This window comes from Schistocerca serialis, chromosome 11 (genome assembly GCF_023864345.2).
Source record: "Schistocerca serialis cubense isolate TAMUIC-IGC-003099 chromosome 11, iqSchSeri2.2, whole genome shotgun sequence".
NCBI classification, from domain to species: Eukaryota; Metazoa; Arthropoda; class Insecta; order Orthoptera; family Acrididae; genus Schistocerca; species Schistocerca serialis.
The window spans coordinates 58,282,006-58,300,849 of record NC_064648.1 but is presented as its reverse complement, the minus strand read 5'-3'; the positions used below and the strand labels follow the sequence as shown (position 1 = coordinate 58,300,849).

The 18,844-nt window shown below is 39.1% G+C and overlaps 1 protein-coding gene across 1 annotated transcript in view; it reads right to left on the bottom strand.

Annotated features, from left to right (window-relative positions):
• The window catches only part of LOC126426437 (zinc finger protein 726-like), a 115,449-nt gene that overhangs the window by 87,304 nt on the left and 9,301 nt on the right, over nucleotides 1-18,844 (bottom strand). The window contains exons 3-4 of the mRNA XM_050088354.1: nucleotides 11,173-11,265; nucleotides 10,182-10,262 (exon numbers count right to left, since the gene is read on the bottom strand). Of these exons, the coding sequence (XP_049944311.1) occupies nucleotides 10,182-10,262; nucleotides 11,173-11,265 (174 nt within the window). The remainder of the gene's footprint in view (nucleotides 1-10,181; nucleotides 10,263-11,172; nucleotides 11,266-18,844) is intronic.

Here is an 18,844-nt window from a genome sequence, read left to right as displayed (position 1 = left end):
CATCTGAGCTCTTTATGTTCATACAAGTCGTTCTCTTATCTCCAAAGGTCTCTTTAATTTTCCTGTAGGCTGTATCTATCTTACCCCTAGTGAGATAAGCCTCTACATCCTTACATTTGTCCTCTAGCCATCCGTGCTTAGCCATTTTGCACTTCCTGTCGATCTCATTTTTGAGGCGTTTGTATTCCTTTTTGCCTGTTTCATTTACTGCATTTTTATATTTTCTCCTTTCATCAACTAAATTCAATATTTCTTCTGTTACCCAAGGATTTCTACTAGCCCTCGTCTTTTTACCTACTTGATCCTCTGCTGCTTTCACTACTTCATCCCTCAAAGCTACCCATTCTTCTTCTATTGTATTTCTTTCCCCCGTTCATGTCAATTGTTCCCTTATGCTCTCCCTGAAACTCTGTACAACCTCTGGTTCCTTCAGTTTATCCAGGTCCCATCTCCTTAAATTCCCACCTTTTTGCAGTTTCTTCAGTTTTAATCTACAGGTCATAACCAATAGATTGTGGTCAGAGTCCACATCTGCCCCTGGAAATGTCTTACAATTTAAAACCTGGTTCCTAAATCTCTGTCTTACCATTATATAATCTATCTGATACCTTTTAGTATCTCCAGGGTTCTTCCATGTATACAACCTTCTTTCATGATTCTTAAACCAAGTGTTAGCTATGATTAAGTTGTGCTCTGTGCAAAATTCTACCAGGCGGCTTCATCTTTCAGTTCTTAGCCTCAATCCATGTTCACCTACTACGTTTCCTTCTCTTCCCTTTTCCTACACTCGAATTCCAATCACCCATGACTATTAAATTTTCGTCTCCCTTCACTATCTGAATAATTTCTTTTATTTCATCATACATTTCTTCAATTTCTTCATCTGCAGAGCTAGTTGGCATATAAAGTTGTACTACTGTGGCAGGTGTGGGCTTCGTACCTATCTTGGCCACAACAATGCGTTTGCTGTGCTGTTTGTAGTAGCTTACCCGCATTCCTATTTTCCTATTCATTATTAAACCTACTCCTGCATTACCCCTATTTGATTTTGTGTTTATAACCCCGTAGTCACCTGACCAGAAGTCTTGTTCCTCCTCCCACCAAACTTCACTACTTCCCACTATATCTAACTTCAACCTATCCATTTCCCTTTTTAAATTTTCTAACCTACCTGCCCGATTAAGGGATCTGACATTCCATGCTCCGATCCGTAGAATGCCAGTTTTCTTTCTCCTGATAACGACATCCTCTTGAGTAGTCCCTGCCCGGAGATCCGAATGGGGGACTATTTTACCTCCGGAATATTTTACCCAAGAGGACGCCATCATCATTTAATCATACAGTAAAGCTGCATGCCCTCGGGAAAAATTACGGCTGTAGTTTCTGCTTGCTTTCAGCCGTTCACAGTACCAGCACAGCAAGGCCATTTTGGTTATTGTTACAAGGCCAGATCAGTCAATCATCCAGACTGTTGCCCCTGCAACTACTGAAAAGGCTGCTGCCCCTCTTCAGGAACCACACGTTTGTCTGGCCTCTCAACAGATACCCCTCCATTGTGGTTGTACCTACGGTATGGCTATCTGTATCGTTGAGGCACGCAAGCCTCCCCACCAATGGCAAGGTCCATGGTTCATGGGGTGGGGGGGAATAGAATCTATGGTGTCCCAAATGCAATTAGTTTTTTACTTTTATCTTCATGATTTCAAGTTTTAGATAGTTACTGCATGCCTAATTTAACATATTCCTTATGTATTTGGATTTTAAAGGAAGGGTGCAATTCAAATAATTTATGATTTATACATAATTTTAAAAAATTCTTTCAGAGGCTACCTTTAATTCCACACAGCGTATTGTGTGAACCCATTATCAATCATTTAGAAAAGGAACTGTTACTATAACAATGAATGAAACTCACTTTTCAAACATGTGATTGCCGAAGAGAAAACTTGGAATCACTCTTTCCTCAGCTGAATTGTCTTTTTATTCCACTGACCTTTAATGTGTAAGTATACTGTTGTATTCCATTAAGAAATAATTGTTTCTCAATCCACTGCAACTACCAGGCCTACTGATCATACAACAAAATCAAATTATTTCCAACATCAATTGGTGGATATTTAGTAGTTCAGTCATTTCTACAATGAAGTAAACAAATTTAGTTGATAACCTACAAAATATTTCAATGCACCCTACGGATTGTTCATTAAAATTATTTAAACCAATACTTCACAACAAGAGTAATTAGATTTTATGTTGGTTAACTGCCACAACACAGCTGACCCAAACACTACTCCTCAAATATTATGAGAATCAATAGTGGACAGATTACATTAACCTCTCAACATTGCCACATCATTTTATGACAAGAAATTGAGAATGTTCTGACATTTACTCAGCCATAACCTTACTTGCAGATCAGAATTTTTATGAGAAAATATTAAATTCTTTATAAACTCAACAACTAAAGACAATATGATTCATCGTTGAAGACTTAGCACACATCCATTGAGTTAACTGTGTTGCAAAAGATATGTACAGTACCAATCCGTGTTTGCAACATCTGTATTCAGACACTGGGCTTAACAGACCATGTGTTGTTTTGAACATTATACATATTGGTTAGACAGAGATGAAAGGAAACACAATTTACCAATAAAATGAAAAAAGGTAAGGCATATGTACCCATTTCCAGCAATTATTTGGTTGGTATTTCATGGCACATTTCCCAAATTTTAATATATATGACAGATACAAATAAGAGAGACTTAAATAATCAACGAAATGTTCTCCTTCACTATTTACAGCAGTCTCCAAATGCTGGGATGACTTTTTCATACTGTAACTGTACAAGTCATGTAGAAGTGGAGATAACTTATTGGCATCACATTAAAGCCTTAATCTCCCTTTACTCGGGGAAACTACAAGTGTTGTGGTGTTAAATGAATAACACTTACAAGAACTGAATCTCAGCTTAGCAACAATAAACTGGTTCATAGTAATAAATGATACCTTGGGAGGAAAACTGAATACAGAATGGGGAAACAATACATATGATGTCCCACAGGGTTCAGCACTTGATTTATCCAGACCTACATAAACGTTGTGCTAAAACCATTGGAGATGCCTTCAAAATCTGCAATGCTTGCCGATAACAAGTACACTGATAATCGCCAAACACATTCATACTAGAAACAGTCAGGAGAATAATGGAACATGCTTGCAACTGGTTTACAGGCAACAGCACAAAAATTCAACCTTTATACTTACAAAAACGTACATCATGCAATTGCAAACAAATTCAAATGACTTACAGATACAAGGAGATATCAATGACAGACACTGGATGAGGTTCCAAGAGTTAAGTTCTTAGGCATTCAGATTGATAATAAATTAAGGAGGCACCAGCATGAGAACAAGTTAACCAAAAATCTCATATCTCTCTGCCCTGCAATTAATGAATGTTCCTCCAGAGTGTCTACATGCAGAAATGCTTCCTAGCATGCTTCCACTCAGTCCTAGCCTATAGGATAATTTAATAGTGCATGGCAGCAATGAACAGTATTTATCCTATACAAGCTTGTAGTAGGAATGTGATGTGAACACTTTGCACCTACATGTCACTATGGAACTCCCTATTGCCTTTTACATTAAATAACATTAATATTTTATTTATTTCTGTTTGGTTTTCCCAGAAGATAATTCCAAAAACAAGTGAAAACACCAAAAGATGCCATCATAATTGCCTGTAGGTGAGTAATGCTGAGGGGATCAACTTGACAAGTTTACCAATTTTTGGACCCCATTTCAATTGAAACCCAAGCAGACACCAAGGAATTGAACGTAGTCTGTTTCATTTACTGTGTAACCAGGAGTATTCACTTCTTCCAGTAGCAGGTCATTTCTGATTGCTTTTGCATCTTATAAAATGAGTCTTCAAGAGATGACTTGAACTGGTAGCTGCAACATTAATAAGGGTAAAGTGCTGTGCAATATGGGGAAGGAAGTTTGTTGGTAGTGATCAGGAGTTATTACTAAACGTAAGTAATGTGATGAACAGTTTGATGAGATTAGCACTGAACTGAATCTGAAGAGAAGCAAATTCTGTAACAAACTGAAGAAAGTTGACAATATTAGAAAACACATAGATGGCCAAAAAACAGATGGAAAATTATCAGAAATATAATTTTTCACATAGATGGTACACCACTGCATTGGAACCTGCATTGATCAGCTAAAGGGGCTGCAGACCTGACCATGAAATTTGCTTCATCTCACAGTATGGTATCTTTTTTATTGGTGGGAGTTTGTGAAAGGCTCTACCTATGTGCCTCCTCTTCCAACAACACTCGATGAATTATGATGCTACATGGGAACAGCAGTGAGTTTCCTAAACTGACATGCTTCAAAATGCAAGGATCAAGTCTATTGTCTGGATGCTTAAATGTGTAGAAAAGGATTTTGATATTTGTGATCAGTAAATGACGAATCTGGTCCTAAACACAGCTGTGAAAAGTACCTTAATGTTGTATGTGCACACACACAAAATGTGAGCAACGAGAAAATCATATGTTTCCTTTGTAAATAAAGGTTTTGCAGGCATGTATAGAGGTAAAAATCTGACCCCAATTCTGTACCTTTGTAATAAATAAAGTTATAGCCTTGTGAAATCTGATGATTTGAAACATCCTGAGGAATTGCTTATACAGGTATAACTTCTTTCAGTGAAATATGATGATCTTAATTTGTCTTGATGGGTGGCACCTATTGTTGAATGTTTCAGAATGTTTTTCAGAAAATTAAATTTGCTTTCAACACTGTAACCTCTGCTCTGGCTAGAGATATGGTGTGAACGTTATTCATTTGTTCATTCTTTAATTTACACATTGCATTCCATAAATAAATATGTGGATGGATGTGGGATGAGCCACACTGCAAATCTTAAGGCAGAAGCTCCCACAGGGATTTATCTCTGAAGTGTAGTGACAACCAGCTGTTTGTGACTAGTGCTAATCTACTCACATGGCTAATTAAGGGAACTAGTAATAGATTATTTTGTATGTATGGCTCAAATGGCTCTGAGCACTATGGGACTTAACTACTGAGGTCATCAGTCCCCTAGAACGTAGAACTACTTAAACCTAACTAACCTAAGGACATCACACATATCCATGCCCGAGGCAGGATTCGAACCTGCGACCGTAGCGGTCACACGGTTCCAAACTGAAGTGCTTAGAACCGCACGGCCACACCGGCTGGCTTTGTATGTATGTATATGTACATTTACTGCTATGAAAAATATCACTGTTTCTCCTACTACATTGGTCAGCTACTTATTTTACCAAGTATTTCCACCTACATCTATACTCCGCTATCCACTTAATGGCACATCGCGAAAGGTATCCCATAAGCCTGCTGGTCATTTCCATTCCCATTCCACTCACAAATATGAGTGAAAAAGACTGTATATGTGCCTCTCAATCAGCCCTGACTTCTCAAATTTCACCTTCATAGTCATTATGTGCTGTGTATGTTGGAAACAACAAAGTCGTTCACCAGTCAGCTTCAAATGGCAGTTCTCTAAATTTTCTCAATAGTGTTTCTAGAAGGAACATCACCTTCCCTCTGGGAATTCTCGATTGAGTTCCTGAAGGATGTCCTTTACACTTGTGTGTTGTTTGAACCTACCAGTAACAGATGTAGCAGCCTGGCACCGAATTTCTTCTCCAACAAAGTATTACTTTGTTATCTTGATAGCTTGCTCTAGCTTCTCATGCAATTACCTAATAAAATTCCCAATTCCACAATTAATACAGAATCCTGCTGGCCATGTGTCACTATCAAAATGGTCAGCCCTATTTTTCTGCATCATTATTAAGCTCTTGCATTTTATGCTCCTGAGACCACAAAGGTTGCATGTCCCTCTATCTGACAGAGCTAAGATATTCACTGCACAACTGCATGTACTACTCAGGATCACTGTTATGGTCACACAGCCTGTTCATAGGTTTCTCAGATGTCTACCACTGTTTAACCCTTTGCACTCCATAAGGCAGAGACATGGCGGCTCCGCGTGCTCTTATTTAAATCGCCGCTGCCTGGGCGGCAGTGTACTGCAGAGATTTGCACGGATTTCTTTGTGGAAACAATGTGGTCCCTGGCAAACAATTGGGGTATACATTAAAACAAAATGTGTGCTTTCATTCATATATTTACATATGCTTTTACAGTACAAAACTTTCCATTGTGTGGTATTTTTTGAAACACTCTTCAGGGTGGAAAGCTGGATTTCCTGAGCATGTTTTGCAGTAATACACAGTTTCGCACCTGCCACCTTTCTTTTTTCTGTCTGAGCACACTGCACAGTCCTTATGCTTGTTCCCAGGAAGCTTGTTGATAATGTGCAACTTTCCATTCAAGTGTTCCTCGTCATCAGAAGTTGAACGACATCCTCGTTTCTCTCCTTGAGTTCTTCCTTCAGCAACTAATCGTCTTGTAACACTTTTACAGAATGCTTTGTGAGACGGTATTGTCAAGTTATTTTTCTCACAATGGTTCTTGTATAGTAAATAGCTGTTTACAAGTTCTACCTCCAACCGCCAGAAGTATAGTTTTCGCCACCACTTGAGACTTTTCATTAGAAAACCGTAACTGGAAGTAAAATGGTTCGATCGATCAACTTCACCCATCTTTCAAGTATAATCAATAATCACATTTGGTTTCTTTATTTCTTCCCTTTCCTTTCAATAACTGACACTGAGTTATTGGCTTTCGTAGAAAGCATGAGAACTGTTCGTTTATCTTGCCATGCCAGAACCATCATTTTGTTGTTGCAGAGGCATTTTATTTCGTGCTTCCTTAGACGCAGAGCTCCTTTCTTGATTGCAGCTGGAAGGTTTTTGCGATTGGCCTGAATTGGTCCTGAGATGAATGTTCTGTTTCAACAGCTCATAAGCTAATACAACACTTGTATAAAAATGGTCAGTGTACAAATGATACCCTGATTGCCCTGTAGCATTTCTGATATTAGCTAGCAGCTGAAGAACTATTCTCTCAGAAAAATTCAAGTGTGGACAAATCAATGCCTCAGTTGTTACAGCGCCAAAATAGGATATCAAACTGCAGATATGACCATTTGATGAATCCTAAATTACATAAACTCTGAGTCCCCATTTTGTTGGTTTTTGAGGATTGTACATTTTGAATAATACACAACCCTTGAACGATACTGTAGATTCATCAGCAGCTAAATACTGATATGGTCGATAAATTTAGACAAACGTGCCAGACAAGTAATTCAGTACATTTGTCACTTTACTCATACGTGACTGAACCTGACTGTTGACATGTGTAGCACTCGTCAGATTAAAGACATGAAGTGCCCAGAAAATTTGCATAAATCGTTGGCGACTAAAACAGTCTGGAAAGAAGTTGGATGATTGTAACCATTCTCTTGAAAAAAGGTCTTGCAAGTTCTTACACTTTTGTAATGCCATATTCAACAGCACACCATGGAAGCGTTTCATTTCTTCCATAATAACAGTCCCATCATGCAGAATGTTGTGGAAGTGGTGTCACTTTATGTGTTTTTGATGTAGCATACCTATTCGTTTCATCTGCTATTTGTTGAAATATGTTATCTGTAAAAATTAATTGAAAGAATCCGATGGGCGATGACGGAACAGAACTATTTTCTGTTATAAAACCCCACTTTGATTCGTCAAAAGGAAAATCTGTGAAGTCAGTGTCAGTGTCGCTCCACATTCGCCACGAATCCTCTGCTGAATCATTAGAAACATGCACATTGTCACTGTTTTCTTTGTCATTGTCACTCGAATTGTTTTGAAAAGAATCACTATCATAATCAACATCATTTTCACTCTCGTTTTCACTTAGAGTGCTCCAAAAGATCTAAAATCTCTTCCTCAGGAAGGACTACGTGAAGAACTAGCCATTTTGAGTGCGTGGACTTGAACGTAATAATTACAATCTTCGACTTAACACAGCTGCTACTGTTCGAGACAGAGTTAACACTAGTTCTCCTAGATGGCAGCACACTGCAGCAATAATGCCTAGTAGACTCAAAATACGTCTGAGAGCTTCGAAAAGTCATGTTGAATGAGGCTCGACATCGGAGCGGAAAACAAATTTCGCGATGTCGAGTGGCACTCGACATTGGAGTGGAAAGGGTTAATCTAAGTTACATATTTTCAAAGTAACAAGTGGGGTACACGTCAGTGATTTCAGTGCCAACCACATGACATGGTATTCCAGACCACACAATCAGCAACACACTGTTCTGAACGCTTGCTATGGGAGCAGCACTCCATGCAGTGGACACTATCCCTGAACCTCTGGCCCTGGTGCCATGGAGACATACTGCTCGGCTTGTGATCTCTTGGGTTGCATACAAAGGCCAGTATGGCCTTTTGTATTTTCATGGCAATCCAGCCACTTTGATAACTACAGCTATGCCCTAGGACACACTACAGATCACTGTTTTAGCCAAACTCCTCATATGCACATCCCTGACTACTATGCATGGCATTCTCATTTCTGTAAAACCCTTCTTATGGAACAACACTACTACTGTTTCACTTACTGTCGTCTACTTGCAATGCCAATGCATCCCTTTCATTTGTTTAAAATGGCATAACATGAGTCTCTGTGACAAAGTCTTGGCCTGTTAACTGTGAATCAGCTACACTCCTTTACACACTCTCTGAGCTGTCCCTAGTATGATCATTTGGTTCCTTGTCCTGTATGCTTGTATAACCACTACACATTTTTGTGTTGAAGAAGCCAACATTTCGTGCCTGAAGAATGCTTTGTAACTGCAACAAGTTTGTTTATGAACAATGAGGTCAAGAGAGAGCCAGTACCCAACCTTCGCAAATGTGTGTTGAATGCTCCCCAATACTGTCTAATTTCATTCCTGTGACACGTTTACCAATGTGAGCTTCTCCTTCCCTTAGCAAGGTCATTAAGCATATTTAAAAAATAATCTTTCTTCTTTAGATCTGCCAGGACTCGAATGGTGAGGTCATACATGGCTTCAGCTATGTACAATCATTCACCAAAAGACATAAGACATACACAGAGTTTTTCTGTGGTGTCACCGCCAGACACCACACTTGCTAGGTGGTAGTTTTAAATCGGCCGCAGTCCAGTACATGTCGGACCCGCGTGTCGCGACTGTGTGATCGCAGACCAAGCGCCACCACAAGGCAGGTCTCGAGAGACTGACTAGCACTCGCCCCAGTTGTACGGACGACTTTGCTAGCGACTACATGGACGAAGCATCGCTCATTAGCCGAGCCAATAGTTAGAATAGCCTTCAGCTAAGTCAATGGCTACGACCTAGCAAGGCGCCATTAGTAACATTGCATGTATCTAAAGAGTCTCACTTGTATCACCACAATCTCCAGATGTACCAAAAGGATGGATTAAAGTTAAGTATTACAGAAGCTACGTACTTTTCTTTATAGCATTCATTACGTATCCTGTTTCAGACCTCACGCCCATTTGCGTGAGCGTAGCGCGTGCCTTTCGGCTTCCTCTCATTGTGTCTAGGCTGTCTTGTCTAGACACAACATTTTTTATGAATGAAAATTTTATAAGTAATACAACAGGTACCACAGAAGCTGCCACCATATGTACAGGTTGTGGTCAACATATCGGGTCTGATCTAGAACCCACAAATTTCATCTCTGTTTTTGAAATCCCCAAAAAAAATTAGGACAAACTCAAGAATGACTATGATTCACACAAAATATAAGAACAGCCAGTGTTCTTTTGAATTCTATTTATCAGAAGTTGTTGAAAGTAGGAATATTTCTCAAATCACCTACACTATTAGAACCTACACTTCATCCAAATGTGAATTTCGTGACCATCACAAACAACCATTATACGATGTAGTTGATATCAACAAGGGCTACAGAGAACAAAATTATACCAGCTACTAGTACCCTGCCACTTCTATTTAAAACAGTCAGAACGTGAGAGGTGATATGAAAGTCAAGTGCAGGAGTACAAGAATACTCAACAATTACGAACAGCAACAAATTCCAGAAAACTGTCAATCTGTGACATTTACACTGCAATGCATCTTTTACTCTACACACATAACAAAAGACATACTACTTGAATACATGCAATACATCAGAGATGTACATACTTACAGTATTCTCAGTTATATTTAATTCAGGATCCTCCTTGATAAAATCATTGGGCCAAGATATTCCCAATGGATCTTCAACAGACTGAAAGAAGAAAACAATCTGTGAATTATAACTGCTTGCTATCTTCTGTGTGTATATGACAGCTGTCAATATTCCTTTCTCATTAGTATCATCCAACTTATCAATTCGGAAGAGAGTGTGTCAGAATGCATCCAAATCAGTTCTATTGCCCCTGATTTTGCTATCAGCCATTGTGCAGTATTTATTTGGCATACTTTCACTTTCTAAACCTGTTACATAATCCACTCTGGTTTCAGAGGCACTATGGCCTACTCTATCGGATGGTCGTACTCCCATATACAAATTTGATATACGTGTGTGGCAACATTTCAAAATTAAACTCAGATAATATAGAGATGCAAGTAATTTTCCAACCGTAAACCCATAAACAAGAGGAATTTTTGGTCATTAATCAAATGAATGTGGCATTCCACACATTATCATCAAAATTAACCAAATTTAATGTTATTTACACAGCTTCTAGCCATATCATCATGTATTTCCAGTGCCTGCTCTTTAGGGAACAATGCAAATTTATGTCATGTGTACTGGGGGAAAATCATAAGGAATTACACAGCAGGATTTCAGTAATGATGTAAATACTACAGTGAATAGTGACTGGGAACTCTAGAATATATACCCATCACATATCATAGTTCCACATGTTACAGCACTGTGACTCTGACAAGTAATAAGATTAACAATTACTTCCAAGATGAAGTCTTCCTTGCTCCGTTGACACCAAATATGTACTTAAGGCATTCATTACATAGAATCACAATAAAAAAATAATGCAAGGGTAATGGTTCATAAAGATATTCTTGTTACAAGTGCTGTTAAAATGCTATTGGTAATACCCTATAAATAACATATCTAACTAGAGTTTCTTACTACACTTCCTGCACAATAGAGTGCTTGTGTGAAAACTTACATTATGCTCAGATCCGGCAGCATGGTGTTTCAGTTCGGGATCTTGCTTTACCCAAACACTATGGTCATCAGCCCTTAATGGGTCTTCAAGAAACTGAAAAATGAAGAGAGGGCATCTGTGTCTTGTTCCTACATGACACTGTCATACAGAGGGGAGAGGGAAAAGAGAGGTGGGAGGGAAGAGGGGGGAAGGGGGCTGGGAGGGAAGAGAGACAGGGGATAAGAGGGGTGGGAGGGTAGAGAGAGGGGGTGGGAGAGGGAGAAGGGCTGGTCGGTTGGGGCGGGGGAGACCGGGTGGTCGGTTGGGACGGGGGAGACCGGGTGGTCGGTTGGGACGGGGGAGACCGGGTTTGTGCGGGAATGGGTGGGTGGGCAGAAGGTGGGGGGAGATAGGGTGGGGGGAGATAGGGTGGGGGGAGATAGGGTGGGGGGGAGATAGGGTGGGTGGGGGGAGATAGGGTGGGTGGGGGGAGATAGGGTGGGTGGGGGGAGGTAGGGTGGGTGGGGGGAGGTAGGGTGGGTGGGGGGAGGTAGGGTGGGTGGGGGGAGGTAGGGTGGGTGGGGGGAGGTAGGGTGGGTGGGGGGAGGTAGGGTGGGTGGGGGGAGGTAGGGTGGGTGGGGGAGATAGGGTGGGTGGGGGGAGATAGGGTGGGTGGGGGAGATAGGGTGGGTGGGGGGAGATAGGGTGGGGGGAGATAGGGTGGGGGGAGATAGGGTGGGGGGAGATAGGGTGGGGGGAGATAGGGTGGGGTGGTGGTGGTGGTTGTTGGGATGTTTAAGGGGGACTAAACAGCTAAGGTCATCAGTCCCCCATTCCAAAAACATGCGAGACATAAAGTCGCGGAGCAGATAAAACCCCAAGGGGAAGGAGCCTCCCCCCCCCCCAGGCACTAAAGAACACAAATTAGGCGACGAACACTACAGAAAAGAAGAGTACAGACGAACACCAGACAGAAAGAAACAGAAGAAAAGAAGATGGCCGGAGACTGGTTGACTGACCACAAGAACAAAAAAAAAAAGGGAAAGAGTCAACCATCCGACGACACACCAAAACAAAACAAATATTGGGAGACGTGAGGACAAAAGACACAGAAAGGGAAAGGTGCAGGACCCCCTAAATAGAACCATAAAAAGGACTAGCACGGATAAAATGTAAAACATTGTCAGCCATGGAGGCATCGTCGAATAAAATCAAAGGCAAAGTGCCCGTTTGTATTCCTTTTTGCCTGCTTCATTTACTGCATTTTTATATTTTCTCCTTTCATCAATTAAATTCAATATTTCTTCTGTTACCCAAGGGTTTCTACTAGCCCTCGTCTTTTTACCTATTTGGTCCTCTGCTGCCTTCACTACTTCATCCCTCGGTTGTAGCCTCTCCCCGATGTTATTCAATGTGTACATTGAGCAATCAGTAAAGGAAACAAAAGAAAAATTTGGAGTAGGTATTAAAATTCATGGAGAAGAAGTAAAAACTTTGAGGTTCGCCGATGACATTGTAATTCTGTCAGAGACAGCAAAGGACTAGGAAGAGCAGTTGAACGGAATGGACAGTGTCTTGAAAGGAGGATATAAGATGAACATCAACAAAAGCAAAACGAGGATAATGGAACGTAGTCAAATTAAGTCGGGTGATGCTGAGGGAATTAGATTAGGAAATGAGGCACTTAAAGTAGTAAAGGAGTTTTGCTATTTAGGGAGTAAAATAACTGATGATGGTTGAAGTAGAGAGGATATAAAATGTAGACTGGCAATGGCAAGGAAAGCGTTTCTCAAGAAGAGAAATTTGTTAACATCAAGTATAGATTTAAGTGTCAGGAAGTCGTTTCTGAAAGTATTTGTATGGAGTGTAGCCATGTATGGAAGTGAAACATGGAGAATAACTAGTTTGGACAAGATGAGAATAGAAGCTTTCGAAATGTGGTGCTACAGAAGAATGCTGAAGATAAGGTGGGTAGATCACGTAACTAATGAGGAGGTAGTGAATAGAACTGGGGAGAAGAGAAGTTTGTGGCACAACTTGACTAGAAGAAGGGATCGGTTGGTAGGACATGTTTTGAATCATCAAGGGATCACAAATTTAGCATCGGAGGGCAGTGTGGAGGGTAAAAATCGTAGAGGGAGACCAAGAGATGAATACACTAAGCAGATTCAGAAGGATGTAGGTTGCAGTAGGTACTGGGAGATGAAGAAGCTTGCACAGGATAGAGTAGCACGGAGAGCTGCATCAAACCAGTCTTAGGACTGAAGACCACAACAACAACAACAACATATCTCAACTGTATGTTCTTTATCCTTTTTAATCTTTCTGTATCTAAAAAGAGAAGTCTTTCAACTTCAGAGGTGCTTTAGTTTTAATTTTTGATTCTTGCCTGCTTATGACTGAAAAAAAAAAAAATGCTCACAGTTATTACTTTTCACACACATTTTTATACTCAAACGTGATATTAATGAATAAACAGGAAGATAAATCAGTGAAAACGTTTTTCTGTCCATAAAAATACAAGTGTAGTTATGTACGAATCAACTTCAAGCAATAAGCAGCAATAAAACAAATGAAAATTCAGAATGTTAGAACTCTAAACACAACTGGAATAATTCTTTTTCACATCAGAATGAATAAATTGCTATTACTGTCTTGTTCATATTCTGAGTAAATATATTGGATTCCTGATGTTTTGTTGTTTTTATGACTTTTAGACATGTATTGTTCTGGAATTGGTCTTCTCAAAATTTTGTGAACTCAGGCCAAAGTAGAGCTGCTGTTATGAGAGTTGTTGTAATTTAACCTTACCCGAAAAGGTTGTGTTTTTAAACCCATTGTAAAAAAATCAATAAAACCCAACTGTATCTAATATGAAAATTTAATTAACATCTAAATGTTCGATAGTTAGCCTTGCACGAACTAAAGAGAGCCATCATATTTACTGAAGGCAAATATGTAGTGTCAGAAGAATTTATTTTATTAATATTGTGTTTTAACTTTTCTTGCAATTTAATAAATGCAACTAAAATAACATTTACACTCCCAGCAAAAAGAAACTAACTTGATGTAGAATTGTAATGAGAGTAAAGTACAGTTAACTACTTTTGGGAAGCATACAGAAGTTTGTAGATCTTCACCAATTTCTCAGTTATTTTGTCGCCTAAATTTTTTATTAATTGTGCCCAAATGAGCTGGCAGATGGACAAGATTCTTTCAGGTGCATTGCTGGCAGGGCATGAAAAGAGGTACTAATAAAGTAGTGGTAAGAATGGGTTATTGTTTTGAATAGAGTAGTAATAGGAATTTATATTGAATTGTGTAATCATAAATCTGAAAAGAAAGCAATAAAATCCAATTTCAACTACTTTTCTTTCATTTTTTAAACCCATTTTTATTTTCTCCCTAATCCTGGCTGATACACTCAGTTCATGCATGTGTAATACATAAAAATGGCCAACTGGTGTTGGCTGCAGTAGCTATCAGGGATGGTAACTATGAGGAATTAATCAAAAAAACTGTGTGCCATTTGGAATCCAAGAATGCATGCTCCAATATATGTGTTTCTAAAAGCATATGACCCAGAAGAAATTATACAATACAAGCAGGGGTTTATACTGATAAGAATGTTCTAGCGATGCATCAATCAACTGTAGAAGAGTTTGTAGAGAAACTGGTTCTTCAAAAAAGAAAATAAATAAAAAAAGTCATGGTCTGACAAGCCACCATTCTCTCTCTCTCTCTCTCTCTCTCTCTCTCTCTCCCTCTCCATCTCCCTCTACCGCTCCCCCTGCTCTCTCTCTCTCTCTCTCTCTCTCTCTCTCTCTCTCTCTCCCTCCCTCTCTCTCTCTCCCTCCCTCTCTCTCTCTCTCCCTCTCTCTCTCTCTCTCTCTCTCTCTCTCTCTCTCTCCCTCTCCATCTCCCTCTACCGCTCCCCCTGCTCTCTCTCTCTCTCTCTCTCTCTCTCTCTCTCCCCCCCTCCCCAAATTGACATTTGGGTATACAGTGTATGCCTCATATCACGGACTTTTCATTTTTGCTGAGTGCTGGAAACTCTACAGCAGGCTGCTTCTGTGCACCCTACTAAATGAGAGAAATTTCTTCTTTTGCAAACAACAAATATTGAAATATTGTAATGCTTTTTACACACAAGAAAGACTTCAAACAATTCTATCTGCTTGATAAGCACATTTCAACAACATTTGCAATGAACAGAGTTACAGATTAGAACACACCCTACTCTCATGTTTCTTTTGTTCTGTGACTTTTTTAAGCACTGTCAAGAATGTCTTCTTCCAAGGAGCCAGTCACAACTCTTGAGGTGGGAATCTGCTGCACAGGGAAAACATAAAGTACAGCAAGTGGCCTAATGATCTTCATACCAATTAGTAATCTATTTGAGACCAGTAAATGCTACTCAAGCTACTGTTTGTATGAAATCTGAAGATACTTGCAATATCTGTAGGGTATATAAGTATCCCAGAATGTGACAAGCAGTAGTTCGTCTAGCTTAGTACTTCGTTTTTATGTAATATTCTTCTTTACAGTGTCGATATTGTAGAGGCCTCCTTTTCCGTTCAAGAGGGTCTTGATTATTATTGGTGTAATCTCTTCCTTGCATAGTTTGTTAATCTGTCCCCAATATTCTGAGTTCCACTTTTCTTGTCACCTGGTATTTTTAAATAACAGATAAATAAATAAGTGGTGTGGCTATAATTAATACCAGTGTAAATAAAATCCTTGTATACTCTTATTAACTAAATAATACTACACCAGGCCATGTGAGATACATTGTGTCAGTAGTTTTTTATGATGCCCTCCAGATGAAATCCTAGTACCACCTCCTAGGTTGAGAGTGTAAATCAGTCTTAAATCTTCTCCATCTAAATTTAATTCTTCCGATAGTTGTGGTGAATTTCCATTTACTTAATTTATCTCTGGTTTTATTAAGTCCATCCCAGAGCTTACCTAGTTCCTCTTCTGTTTTTCCTAAATCAACTGTGAGCCATGGTGTACTGACATAAATCTGTTGTTTCTTGTACCATTTGAGTAATTAATTCACTTACTCTTGCCTCCAAAATTCTGAAAGTGGAGCCTGGTAAAACTGTTATGTGCAAATTTTTACCCTGCTCTAACACATGTAACCACATTTGCGTATCTTAAGAATTGTTCATTTACTCTTGTAAACCTTTGTTTAGTTAATTCTGTCATATATGTTTTACATTCTGACCTACCTCCTTTAATTGTTCAAAACCAGCATTTCTTACAAGATCACATAGTTGGTTTATCTTAGTACTTTACTACCCTTGTAAAGTGGGTAAAATGTTAGCAAGTTAGTTATTTTTGTGTTTATCTTTTTTTTTTTTTTTTTTTTTTTTTCTCCGTGAGATTCCTGAATATGCTGTTGGAGGCTACCATTTGTGATATCTACTTTTGCACTTAAATCTTCAGTCGATCTTCCACCATTTGTTGCCTAAAATTTAGTAATGTAAAAACGCTGATGAGTTGTCTGTTGAAGTATTTTAAGCCCAATAACACACAACTTTTTGGCCAGCCACTGACTTCAAATTTCTCACAACACATAGTACCATTTGAAGGCATGTTATTTTGATTGAAATACAGCTCACTTACGACTTTCAGTGGCACTAGGCATGGCGAACTGCCAGTGCGAAGTGGGACCGTCATGGTGGGAAGGCTACAATAGAAATTGCTGCAGCAGTGGCCAACTCTGGTGTTTGATATGCCACCAATGTAACTGGTGTGTGATGACAAGGAACTGAAGACTAGAAAACAGCCACCGGCTAGAATCATCGATCTTCTGGATTGTAGACATGTATTTTATTCTGTGTTGTAATTATTGTTGAGTAATTTAATATTCTTGTATAGACAACTAAATTTCTTCTGTTCTTTCTGTATCACTGAGAAGTGTAAAAAGTTTTCTCCTCAACAGCTCAGTTCTTCATAAACTTTTCTTGAATAAAGTATTATTACTGATTGCTGCATTGGGTAACCTTCACAGTTGACCACATTGTCATGAACAGTGCCCTTTTCTACCGTAACTCATTATGACAAAAATACTAATTTTTTTCAAGTACCTTGACAAATTTTTGCAGATTTACCATTCTGTGAGGCTTTCACCACAAACGAAATTTTTCCTGGGTACCTACATGACAATTTTCTCTGAGGAGGGCAGTATTGTCAAAACACCTTTTGCCTTGTATTTCTGACTGTGTCTCATTTTTGGCATGCTGCTAAGTGCTGAAGACTCAACAACAGACTACTACTGTGCACGCTACTACATGAGAGAATTTTCTTCTTCTGTAAACCACATATATTATTATAGCTTTTTACACACAGGAAAGATATCAAGCTGCTCTGTTTGCTTGAATAGAATATTTCAACATCATTTGCAACAAACCAAGTTACAGTCTATAGCATTTCTTGGTTCTGTGTATGTCTGATGCATTGTCACACGTCTTCATCCTAGGAGGCTGGCACATATCTGAAGCAGAGATCTGCTGCACAGAGAAAACATTAAGAGTAGCAAGTGTGGCCAAACGGAAGCCACTTCCAGTGTTGCTCTGTCCAGTAGCAACATAGTCTACCTTACCATTCAGTCAACATACACATGCAGAAAAATCCAGTGGTCAACATGAATGTCCCACTATCCAAACTACTTTAAATAAATGTGCTCCAGTAGTTGATGGTCATCATTCATCAGTCCTAAATACCCTGTGCAATACATTACTTTAACAAAGTGATAGATTACACTATAGTCTTGATCTATTTAAATTGAAGGACAACATTTCAAGCATCATCTTGTATTACATTACAGAGAAAGAAATTAAAGAAATAGAATTTCATCAAGAAAGGTATGCTGAAGTCCACAGGTAAGAGAAAATCAACAGTTCAAGCCCATTGTTGTAAACAATATTAGAGGAAACAGAGGTTAGAATGATTTTGTAGTATTCAAAGTGAAAGCGTTTAAAGTCGGTGAAGAAATTCCAGCACTTATGAGCTTTTTGCATCCCAGTGGCCATGTCTGTTCCTTCCATTGTCCATCTACCTAAGGTACTTAATGGATTCCGGGTCATCACATATTTAAAATCAGAAGCACCATCAACAGCATCAGGAAGGCAACATACTTGTTCAGAATCTAAATAAGACGGCATTTTAGCCTGAAGTGCAAAGGCATTATTCCAGTCATACAGTGTGTTTAAAGTTCTGTCTTTCTGGATTTTCATTTGTTTTATTGCTGCTTATTGCTTGAAGTTATTGTACATAACTACACTTGTATTTTTGTGGCTTAAAAGCTGTTTTCTCTCATTTTACTTTCTATTTACTCATTAATGTTGCATTTGAGCATGTACACTCTTTATGAAAAGCTACAACTTTCAAAAAGGTTTTACAGCCGTAAGCAGACAAGGGTCAGCTGATGAAACTGAAAGACTGCTGAACAGGTCCAGAAAAACAGGGACACTTCTTTGAAAATATATTTATTGAAATATAAGTTTCAAAACTGGGCAAATTAAAGCTGAAAGTACATATTTTATGTTGTAATTAGGCCTTTACAAAACATTCATTGTAGAACACAAAAATCTGACCATCCGTTATTTCCTTTTCTCTGCTGAACAGAACACTAGAACAGTGTATTAGTGCAACCTCGTTTGTAGTCCAGTGGGCCACTCTTGAG